The 11,702-nt window shown below is 55.1% G+C and overlaps 1 protein-coding gene across 1 annotated transcript; it reads left to right on the top strand.

Moving 5' to 3' along the window:
• Window positions 1–5,184: 5,184 nt before the first annotated feature.
• CXXC5 (CXXC finger protein 5) lies at window positions 5,185–11,407 on the top strand (the record flags this gene model as incomplete). Its single annotated transcript, XM_080626858.1, has 2 exons — window positions 5,185–5,970; window positions 10,239–11,407. 2 exons carry the CDS (start codon window positions 5,185–5,187, stop codon window positions 10,281–10,283), a joined length of 831 nt encoding a protein of 276 aa, XP_080482984.1. The 3' UTR covers window positions 10,284–11,407.
• Window positions 11,408–11,702: the final 295 nt, after the last annotated feature.

Genomic DNA, 11,702 nt, shown 5'->3' with positions numbered 1-11,702 from the left:
TTTGGGGAGGATGAATCTGAAGAGCAGAGCTTGGGGGCTTTCGGGGCTGACAGAGGTGATGGCTTGCAAACAATGTCCTTGTCTTTGCCTCAGGGTGCCGAGTTATCAAGCACCAGGTTCTCTCAGAATGGGTGTCCTGAAAGGTATTCGGCCTTGGGAGATGGAAGCTTGATTTCTCTCTTGGTTCAACTTGTTTCCCCACACTGGGGGAAGCAGCAGTGCAGAGGTGAGGGTACCATGGGTGTCTGCCCTGACAGCAGTCCCCATGGCTGCTGCTCGCTTGGCTGAGTCCCTGGAAGCTCAAAGACTTCTTTGTGCTTCGTTGTGTGGTTGAGAGAGCCCTTTCGTCTGGTGCCTGCTGCCTGACTGGTGGAGGAGGCTGTGATTAGACATCTTCCATTTGACCCATGTCACTGGTGGAGGGAGCAGCAGGTTTGTGCTGTGGAAATCAGGCATCTGGGTGCTGAAGTGGGTAAGGTGGTACTGCGGCTGGAGCTGCTTTGAGCCTTGTTCTGGTGCTGCTTGTTCTGAGCCTCTGAGCTGGATTTCAGCTGGATTTCATCTGGACCTTCTGACCCATGATGGTGCTGCAGGGTGGTGGTCCTGTTCTACCTACTGCCTTTTCTCATCCCAGGGTGTGCTTAACACCAGCATGCTCAAAGGTGTCTTGGAACATGGCATGCATCTCTCCCACCACCTGTGGCCCTGCAATCCTGGCCATCCCGAGCTCCTGTCCCTGGTGGTTGAGGTCCATGGTCATGAAGAGCATGGGGCCCACCTCTGGCCCCTCTCTTGTACCTCCATCCACAGCGTCCCTCGCCCTACATCCCTCCTGGGTTGCCTTGGAGAGGGGCAAGTGCCGGTGGTGAGTGCCCTCCTTAGGTCTGCCTGTGTCTGTCTGTCTGTGTGTCTGTGTGTCCATGTGTCCATCAGCAGGGCTCTGCTGGGGGGGGGGGGCCGCGCCAGGCAGGCGGCCGCGTGGCAAGGGGGAGGAAGTGGGGACAAAAACCCGGCAGAGGGGACAATGACCGCCTTTCTGGAGGCTGAAAAGACGCCAGGGTCCCTTCCGTCCTCATCCTCTGTCTGCTCCGGGCGGACAAAGCCACGTCCCCCCGCGCCCACCCAGTGCCCAGGGATTAGGAGAAAGCCGAATTTGTGTGTTCTGCCTTTGTCTCCGGAGCCCGGGAGCAGCTCGGCGTCGGCTCTGCCGGTTCCTTCTCCACGGCTGACCGACCAGCGGCTCTTCCAGGAGGAGCCTGGTTTACTTGAAATTAAAGGAAAGCAGAAGTTCTTTCTTGGAGGCGAGACTTTGTGCACCAGTGGGAGCCGGTGGCTTTCCAGCAATGCAGGGAAATAACACAGGGAAGCGGGCTGGGAACTGCAGCTTGGCATTTTGTGGTATGAGAAGCAAAGCTCCTGTCCTGCTCCCCTCTGACATGGAATGGTGCCCTCAATCAGTGGACTCTCAGTCCATCATTCCTAGTGCTGGACCACCAGAGATCCTTTTGCAACCTATATTATTTTGTATTTTGGAGTTGTTAGGTCTATTCCAGCGTGGTCCCATGGGATGTGTGTGGGATGCGGGCAGCCCTGGGGTAGATGGAGCAGGGATGTGGGGTGCTGCTACGCTAAGCTCCAGGGGAAGCCAACGTGGGGAGGAAAACTCCCTTTGTCCACTCAGACCATGGGAAGGAGCTGCTGCCGAGCACCCCGGGGTGTCGGGGGGCAGCTTTTTGGGGTTTCCTATGGAAACTGGTCTTGGTGGGAGCAGGGAGTGTGGAGCAGGGACACCCAAGTGATGGTGTTGTCTGGGTGTTGTAGCTCACCGGTCAGTTGAGCCCCCTGGAGAACCTGCACCTGGCATTGGGATTGCAGGGGGGGAGAGCAAGGTCCTGTGAAGGGATGGAGAGCTGGGAACCCCTGGGTGTGCACTGGGGCCTCCCGACCTTGGTGATGTCCCCTTCAACCCTGGCATCCCTCCAGGCTGCTTAAGCTGCCCAGTGCAAAGACCTGGGTGAGGGAGCCCATCACGTGCCCCTTAATGCTGCGGCCGGGACTAAGCACCTTCTGACAGGGACCCAGATGACGCTGCCTGGCACCTTCCCCAGGGGATGGGGGCCGGAAAAGGGGTAGAAATGGGACAGGGCAGGGGGGGCCCTCACAGTCTTTACTTGGGTCAATCATAAAGAAGGGATTAAGATCATTAATTCCTCCCCCCCGCTGCAATTAGCAACCTGGCTGGGCAGAGGCTGGCGAGGAGCTGCTGGGATGTCTGCAGGGCTGGGTTGGGGGCACAGCACCACCAGGCACTACACAGGAAGCAGGTCCTGGGGTCCTTGGAGGGGACATAGCACGGGACAAACCCATCTCACTTGGGCAGGGTAATGGCCCCGTGGGCAATGGAGGGCAGTGCTGAGTGGTTGCTGATGGTGGGAGCTGCTGGAGGCAGTGTAGTGGTGAGGACAATGGTGGGATTGTATGGCAGCACTGCTCAGTACTGCTCGTCAGCATCCCCCTGTCCCACTGGGGATGGGAGGGGACATGGCAGCGTCCCCTTTGTCCCTGTGGGTGGTGGGGAGCTGCATGGGGTAGGCAGCAGCAGTGAGTGCTCAGGGGGATCATGCTCCATGCTCTGTTGACATCAGCCCTGGTTGGAGGAGGCTGTGAGTGGCAGGGCTCAGAGCTGGGGCACCAGCTGATGTGGCTGGGTGGGAGCAGCAGGGAAGGGCTGGCCAATATCCCAGAGCAGAGGAGGATGGGAACTGATGGAGATGGCCACCACAGTGTGCCTCCAGCTACTGTTCTCTCTGGTTCCCTCTCTGCTTTGGCACCCAGACCCCGCTGTCCTGTGGGCACCGCCTTGGTTCGTTCCCAGAGCAATGTGTGCTCCTGGAGATCCCCAGCTAAGGCCACAGCAGCACCATGGCTTGGTGGTTACAACGGCCTGGTGAACCCCAGCCCGACCTGACGCTGGGCCACACCACGGGGCGGAAGAGGAGCCGGGACGCAGGAAAAGCAGGCACGAGATAACGGTGACGGGCGGCTTTATCTCACATCCTCCCGTCCGGTGCTTTTCCTGCCGCGCTCCCCGCTCCAGCCCCAGCGCCCGTTGCTCTCAGTGTTAAGGTGTGACTCGTCCAGGGACGGGTCCCCACCTCCCTGGCAGCACCCATTGAGGGTGCACCCCAGCCTCACCCAGCGTCCCCTTGGGGTGTGATGCTCAGGGAAGGGCAGCCTGTCCCTCCTGCCACGTGGCCTGGAGAGCTCCAGGCTGGAACCCAAGCCCTGCATCGATCCACGCTGCATTAGAAATCCTGCAGCAGCTGAAGCAAGCGGTTTTGAGCGTGAGGACGGGGGGGTTTCTCTGCAGGCGAGCTGGCTCTGACACCAGGCTGAGATGGGCTGTCTTGTTCTGCCAGCACCGGGTCTGTTGACATGGGGACCTTACCCCATCAGCGTTCTAACAGTGATGCTCCCAGGCCATGTCTGTGTGGAATTGTTAGGACTACTCTGCTGTAGTGGGGTTGCTGGGGATGTGGCTCGGCTGTGACTGAGGGGATATGAAGGATGATGGGTGAGCAGCATGCAGGGGGTGCGGGGATGCCCCTCACTCTGCAGCATCACCCTTGGGGCAGGAGCAAGAGTGCTGGCCACACATGGTCCCATCACGGGAGAGGAGGCTGCCGGGATAGCCTGGATGGAGGGATGGGGTAGGCAAGGGGCCTCCTCCCGGAGCTGCCCTCCCCCAGCTGCTGCCGCCGGGGTGGGGACGAGGGTTCCTGCTCCGCTAAGCCCTGCAGCTTTTCTCCTCTAAAGCCTGATTACTCCGGCGGTGCCTGTGCGTGCGTGCAGGCGTGCTCGGGAGGGGAGGAGGACGGGCAGGAATTTCACAACAACAAGTGTTTGCAGCCACACTGGGCCCAGCTGCCCCAGAGCCGCCCCAGGGACGGCACCAAGGTGGGGTCTCACCATCACCACCGAGCCCCGGTGTGCACCAGAGCAGCCTGTGGTTGGGCGAGCAGGCATGGGCACGCTGGAGCATGGCAGGAGGTCAGCGCTGGGGTTTGGAGTTGGATGCTGTGGCTCCCCGTGGGGTTTGGAGGGGGACACCATGGCTGCCCATAGGGTTTGGAGGTGAACACTACAGGGGCTTGGAGGTGGATGCTGCAGCTCCCCATGTCACTTGGAGGTGGACACTCCTGCTCTTGGTGGGGCTTTGAATTAGATGCTGCGGCTCCCTGTGGGGTTTGAAGGTGAATGCTGCAGCTTCTCGTGGGGCTTGGAAGTGGATGCTGCAGCTTCCTATGGGGTTTGGAGGGGGACACTGCAACTCCCCATGGCACTTGGAGGTGAATTGTGCAGCTCCCCACGTGTCTTCCTTCCTCTGCCCGGTGCTGGTGTGCAGTGCTGGCCTGGGGACAAAAGTCCAGGAGAAGGAGGAGGCAGAAGAGGAGGGTGAGGGGTGCAGCCTGGCCTGAGCTGGGTGATGTGGCAGCTGGGGTGCAGCCCTGCAGCCTGCTGCATCCATGGCACCCGGCATGTGGGGACACTGGTGGCTGCAGGCAGGGGACCAGTTGCCCCTTGCATGAGCTCTGGCTGGTGGCTCGGGGGCATCCCCCATCCGGTGTGGGGCCTGCTGGAGCAGAGCAGGAGACCAGCCCCGTGACTTCCCTTGGGGCTGCTGTGGGAGGAAAGCTGGGCACAGAGAGCCTTTAAGCACCAGCATGCCACTGCTACCAGGCCAGGACTTCCCCTGTGACCCCCCACTTCTGTCTGCATGGTGACCCTTTCACAGCACAGCCCAACGGATCTCCACCGAGGTCCGTTCCCTGGAGTTCCTTTGTTCCCAGCACTGAGACTTCCATGGCAGGGGGAGGAAGAGCTGCTTTGAAAAGCCTGTTGGCTCTCGCCAGCACTAACTCTCTTTTCTTTTCTCCTTCCAGAGCCGCGTGTTGTGCTCCAGAGCCGCAGAGTATGTCTTTGCTCTGAGATCGGACTGAAGCCCTCGGCAGCGGCGCCGTTGATGAGCGTTCCCATCTAAGCTTTCCCCGGTGGCCGGCGGGCTGGTGTTACCACCAAGGCTTTGGGGATCTTTGGCTTTGGGGGTGGGTTTTGGGGTTTGGTTTCGTTTGGGGGTTGTTTTATTCGGGGGGGGTTTGGTTTTGCTGTTGGGCTCCGGGCACCATGTCAAATTCGGGCTCCCATCAAGACACTGGGAACAAGGCAGAGACGGAAAAAAACACCCAAGATGACTCTCAACCCCCCGTCAACTCCGAGAGGAGGAACAAAAGTGGAATAATAAGTGAACCTTTGAACAAAAGTCTTAAGAAGTCCCGTCCACTCTCCCACTATTCCACCTTTGGTAGCAGCAGCTCGATAAGCGAACATTCAGAGAAAGGCAACCCCTTAGCTAATGGCAACGAAGCGACTGTGGATAAAAGTCATTCTACCTCAAAGCACAAAAACATCTCTAGTATGCTGAGCAAACTCGACCGGGTGTCGGAGCTCTCCGCAGAAGGACAGACCGCCCTACAACAGTTTGCTCAGTCAACAGAAATGCTCAAAAGAGTGGTACAGGAGCATCTTCCTCTCGCAAGCGACCACGGGACTGGGATCTCTGACATGGAGGCAGTCTCAGCTGCAGAGACAATGAACGGCCCCTCCGATTTTCCTTACCTGGGGGCTTTTCCCATCAACCCAGGCCTTTTCATCATGACCCCTGCCGGCGTGTTTCTGGCAGAGAGCGCGCTCCATATGGCTGGCTTGGCAGAGTATCCCATGCAGAATGAGTTGGCATCTGCCATCAATTCGGGGAAAAAGAAACGGAAAAGATGCGGCATGTGCCCGCCCTGCCGAAGACGGATAAACTGCGAGCAGTGCAGCAGTTGTAGGAATCGCAAAACTGGCCACCAGATTTGCAAATTCCGAAAGTGTGAAGAACTCAAAAAGAAGCCTTCTGCAGCACTGGAGGTAACCGGCCCCTCTCAGGCACCCTAACCCCTCCTCGGGCTGCGCTCCTGGGTTCGGATCTGGCCCTAGATAATAAAGCACCTGGTACTTCTTACTTTTTTATTTCCCCCCCCTTTTCCATTACCAGTTCTCCCCCCACCGTGAGATGTGTGCTCTGCCCAGTGCTCCCGGCCCTGCCCTCTCTCATGTACTGGGGTTGGTTGGCTCGGGAGGAGGGCTGGGGTTCTCTGTGGGGTGTGCTGGGTTCCACTCTCTCTGTTGCAGCCATGGGCAGGAGATGGCTTTTTGGGGGTAATGGGTGATGGTGAAGCTCGTGGCGGTGGTGCAGGCCCCAAGCTCACTGTTGGCTCTGAGCAGCAGCATGGCAGTCCCTGGTTTTGGGTGGCAGAAGCTGGGCACCATCTCCCGTGCTGTGGCCGTGCTGTGTCTCCGGCATCCCTCTCTGAGGCAGTCAGGATGAGTCCATAAGGCACCATATGGATTTCCCACTGGTAGCTGAGCTGTGGTCTTGCTTCTGCATCCAACTGAGCTGGGAGCATCCCTGCTAAGCACAGGGGTGCTGAGATCCCTGGTGTGAGGCTTTGGGATGGTACCTGGGCTGTCACTGCCCACCATGGTCCACACATGGTTGCTGCTGTTGATCTCAGAGGATAGCCATTGGGTTGGGATGCCAGCTGGTGTTGGGTTTGAGGTGCCACCTTCCCAAATCTACCACAGAGGTGCCATATTCATGTGGGAGCACAGGAAAAGTCCAGTGACTTGAGTTAAAGCCCAGCTGGGGCCCTGACAGGGGTGATGGCTGGCACATGGGTATGCTGCTGTAGCAAAGCCTGCCTCTTTCTGCACTCTTATGGGTGCTCTGGACCAGCACTTGTCTGCTGGGTCCCCCATGTGTTGTGCTGAAGCTGGGTTTGGTTTTTCCAGGAGCTGATCCCACTGTGTCCTGTTGGCAAAAGCTAAGAAGTCACCCAGACTGATTGCACACCCTGGCGTGAGGGCACTGCCCATCCTCTGCTTGTCCCAAAGAGACAGCCCACCGTTTGCTCAGCCACGTTCTACATTTTTCAATTAGCATCAGCTCTGAATGAATAGTGAAGGGGGAAAAAAATCCTTGTCTGGGTGGTGGGGATGAGGAGAGGGGGATTGTGTCTTTCAAAAACTGCTGTATTGCTAAATTATATTCTTGTTCTAATTTGCTGAGTCAGTGGTCTGGAAAAAGGGAGAAAGGCAAAAAAAAAGAGTTCATCTCTTCCAAAGATCCCTAAAGCGGGTCAATAGACTCAGAGCTGCAGCAGCTGGAGGAGTTGCTCCCTGCTCCTGGTGCTGAGCTGGATCTGGGGATGATAAATAGCACTGGGAGCCCATGGAATGGTCACCCCCATTATGGGTATCCCCATCCCTCTGCTGGCTGAGCCACTGATACTGGGCTCTTCATGGGACAGAGTTGAGTGCCAAAGATGGGTCCTGGGCATGACCATGGGTGTGCTGAGGATGAAAAGAGGTGTTGTGCTGGTGGGGATGGATGCCTGGGCAGATGTGGATTGCTCCAGGGCATCACCATCCCCATTTCAGAGCATATCCTCCCTTCTCTTAGGATATCCACTTGTACCGTGCGTTGACCTTGGTGGGATTGAACAAGATAGATAGTGCCTTTATGTGGCTGGGACAGGGACACCTAGACCCCGGCTGATGACCTAAGGTCACCTGAGTCAATGAGTGTGTTGTTAAACCCCTACTTACGTCAGCCAGCATTTTACTGGGGCAAACACTGGCACCTGCCTTGTGGTAGGGACCCATCTGGAGGTAGCAGTGGCCAAGACATCGTGCTGCTTCCAGCTCGGCAGCTCCGAGGTGCCATCACACCATAGTGCTTGATACTGGGACAGGAGGGGCCATTCAGTGGCTCTTTATATGAGACTTAAAAATTCCTAGAGCTTTCCTAGGAATCCTGGGGGGATTTCTAAGGAATTCCTAGGATGATGCTTTTCTAGCATCATCAGTGTCTGGGGGAGCAGTGTCATTGCCAAGGAGAAGAGCCACCAGTGGTGCCTCCAGTCTGCCAGCATGGTGTGTCCGGAGGAGCATCCTCAGGGAGCCCAGACAGGGGCCGAGCTGTGATTAAACATTGATCTAAAACCAAGCAGTAAAAACCACATAGAATTAAACCTTTATGTCAGCATAAAAGAAATGGGCTAAATCCCTCTGCCACCATTAGGCTTTATCAGCACATCTACAGAGCCCGAATAACCGGTCTCTGCTGGTGTCCTGGTGTGGTGCGGGCCGCCCGAGGCTCTGAGACTGGCGAGGCAGGTTGGATGCTCGGAGCAGGCAGCAGCACGTCCCTGCACCGACCAGGCTCCTCCAGCCCTGGCCAGGTCACCCTGGGCTTGTGTTTAGAGCTGTAGGTCACACGAAGGCCATGAATAGTCAGGATTTGACTCAACAGAGCTGTCCTCCATCTGGAGAAGCCTTGGTAAAGTGCATTGGTGCCCCAGCTAGTGCTGGTGTGAGGATCACTGCCACCCTCACTTCAGTTTCACAGAGACTTTTCACCAAGGCCTTGTGGCAGGACAAGGGGCAATGGTTTTAAACTGGAAGAGGGCAGGGTTAGGTTGGAGATAAGGAAGAAATGCACAATGAGGGTGATGAGACACTGAATAGGTCATCTGGAGAAGCTGTGGCTGCCCCATCATTGGAAGGGTTCAAGGTCAGGTTGGATGGGGCTTTGAAGAACCTGGTCTAATGAAAGATGTCCTGCACATGTGAGGGGAATTGGACTGGATTGGCTGTGAAGATCCCTTCCAACCTTCTGTGCTTCCTTCTTGGAAGTTCCAACCGGTTCTGTGATTCTTTGATCATAGGGATGAGGGGTGATCTATGCTGAGCATCCATGTTAGAGCTGGCTGTCCCTCTTCCTTTATTAATGAATAGGCAGAGGTGTTGAAGATGACCTGTATCAGACATCTCCAGACCCTTGTTTCTCTCTCTTTGGATGATGTATCTGAGTAAGTCATCCCTGCTGGCAAGTCCGCCGTGCTCTGCCCTGTTTCTGCACCCAGTGCCTTGGGTGGGATCCAGCATGGCTGGCTGTGTGCCCTGCCACAGCCTGTGCATCACTGGCCAGAGGCACTTGTGTCTTCCCCAGGTGCCTGATTGCATATTGCAGAGGCTTTTGGGGAAATGGTGTTGCCCCCAGCTCAGTTTGCCCAGAGATCCAAGCATGGGCCAGAAGCAGGATCATGATCCATCCTACTGGACACCACCAGCTCTTGCCCATTCTTGCCCTTTGCCATCTTCCTCTTGCACAAACCCCGTGTGTAGGTCATAATGCCCATGGAAGTGAGCACATTGGGGTCCCTTCTGCAGGGGTTGAGGGAGGCACTGCCTTGGTTCCTCATTGAGGCTTGGTGGGTATCTTGATCCAAGAGAGGGACCTGACGAGAGCCAGCTGGTTTGTTTCCTGTTGGTGTCCATTGCTTGTCTGGAGATGCAGGAGCCAAAGGGCCCTCTGAGGCACATCATTTATGAGATAGCGTGGCCCTGTCTGCTGGCTAGCATTGTGTGGTCTTGCTTGGGGGCTGTTGGCATTGAGAGACATTGTGGTCCTTGCATACTCCACCCGTGGTCTCATGGATGATGCATGGGGTTCCCACCCCATCCAGCTGGAAATGTCCCAGGTTCTCCTTCCAGAGGACTGCAGAGCCGTTGGGGCCATTGCCCCACACCACCTTTCCTGGAGGGGTGTTCAGAGAGGTTCATCTGTTGTTGGCCATTTTGTTGTGTGTGGGATTGAGCCTGGTGGGACTCATCCCTCTTCCCCATGAGGGGTCCTGTTGGTCAGGGCTGCTCTGTTGGGGACGAGATTGCTCACTGTGGCAGGGGGATGATGTCCTTTGTGTCCTTGCTCCTGGGTCTTGTGTCCATAATCACGACCAGCTCACCCCCTGCCTCACTTTCCCCCCGGATGCCCTCCTATACCCATATATTGGCTGGGCTCCTGTCCGCTGGGTGTCCATCCATCCATGGCAGGGAAGCTGGGGGCTGTTCCAGGCCGTGCCAGGTCATTGTGGCCTGGGAATGTTGGGATGTGTAGCCATACCTGTGGGATGCTGAGCCCAGGCTGAGTCCATCCTGAAGCTGATGGCTGGGATGCCGGGATGGGGATGGAGGGGTGGAGGGAGGTGATGCCACACGGATGTGCTGGACCCGACCTAACACCTTGTCCCTTCTTCTTCTATCCCCCTCTCCCTGTTTCTCTTCCTTTCCAGAAGGTGATGCTTCCTACAGGAGCCGCGTTCAGATGGTTCCAGTAGGAACGGGAATCCCAAAGCTCTGTCATCCAAGTGCAATGTCACTGCTTGCTTGTGTTGTCTCAGGCAAGGGATTTTTGGCTGAAATGAATGGATGCACCTGTGTCTCTTTAGAACCAAAAATATTTTCTCGCAAATCTCATTCCTGTTTTTATAATTTTATTTTCTTTTTTTTTCCTTTTTTTCTCTTTTTTCTCTTTTTTTGGGCGTTTGTTTTAACATCTCCGAGTCCGACATTTAACTGCTTTTCAAATAAAAAATAAAGAAAAGGAAAAAAAAAATAATATACAACCACAATGGATCTGTAAAGTACCAAGACTTAATAGACAGAGTATGGACAATCAGTTTCTTTCTGTGTTTTTGGTGTTGATGTTGTTTATGTGTGAAAGATGCAGTACTTGTGTAGGGAATGTAAATTTACAGTAACCTTTGAAAACCTAGTTACTAATAAGCACTACTGTAATTTAGCACAGTTGTTTAATTGCACCCTCATTTATACTTTTTCTTTGATTCTTTCCCATCATACAATAGAGTGGGTAGTTTCTAGAATGCCTCAACTTCATGTTTATAAATGAGAATATGTTTAAAGCGATGTAGTATCCCCTTTTCCTAGCCATTCACCTATGGAAGTTTAACCCGGTATCAAAGGTGGAAGGAAACAATTGCTACACAACTGGGGGTGGTCGAGACAGGAAAAAACACAAAGGATTAAAAAAAAAAAAAGGCAAAAAGAAAGGCAAAAAAAAGGTCATTGTTAGTTTATTACTAACTAATATGTTCTAGAGCGAGGAACACTGCGGCCAGAACCCTCCTAACGCAATGGTTTGCTCCTAGAAGTAATTTCTGTCAACTTATTGACGTTCAAAATCAAACTCCAATCCCGATCGCAGGACCTGTGCTGAAGCAGTTACGACAAGTGACATTTCTCTTCTGTTCCCATCCCCGTCTCTCCAGCTCTCTCTCCATCATCCAATTGAAATGCTGTTTGTAATGTTTTAGCGATCCAGGCTGGTTTTGTGAATAAAATGAATGCATGTTTTGTGTCACGATTTCCAGCTCTGTTATTTCTCTCCCACCCCTCTCTCCAGCCATCCAGGTCCCCCCAATGGTGGTTGGTTCCCACCTGGCTTTGCCTGCCCGTGTGCCCCAGTGGGATGGTGATGGTCTGATGAGCCGAGCTGGAGTCACCCCACCACTAAATCCACACGGTTAATCCCAGCAGTGGATGGGCTAAGCCAGTCCCAGCTCATCCCAGGGATATTTCCTGGTTTGACCTCCCTGAAGTTCTACTGGGTAGCGCAAGGCCATGGTTTTGGTAACATGGTATCATGGATAACCAAGGTGAGGCTCCTTTGGTTGGGACAAGTCCAAATCGAGCTCCCAAAGGTGAGCAAGCTCAGTAGGCGGAGCTCTGGTGCTGCT

Source organism: Psittacula echo, assembly GCF_963264785.1.
Source record: "Psittacula echo genome assembly, chromosome: 11".
Classification (NCBI taxonomy): domain Eukaryota; kingdom Metazoa; phylum Chordata; class Aves; order Psittaciformes; family Psittacidae; genus Psittacula; species Psittacula echo.
Note: the sequence above shows the minus strand (reverse complement) of the source record. Positions and strands in the feature narration are given on the sequence as shown.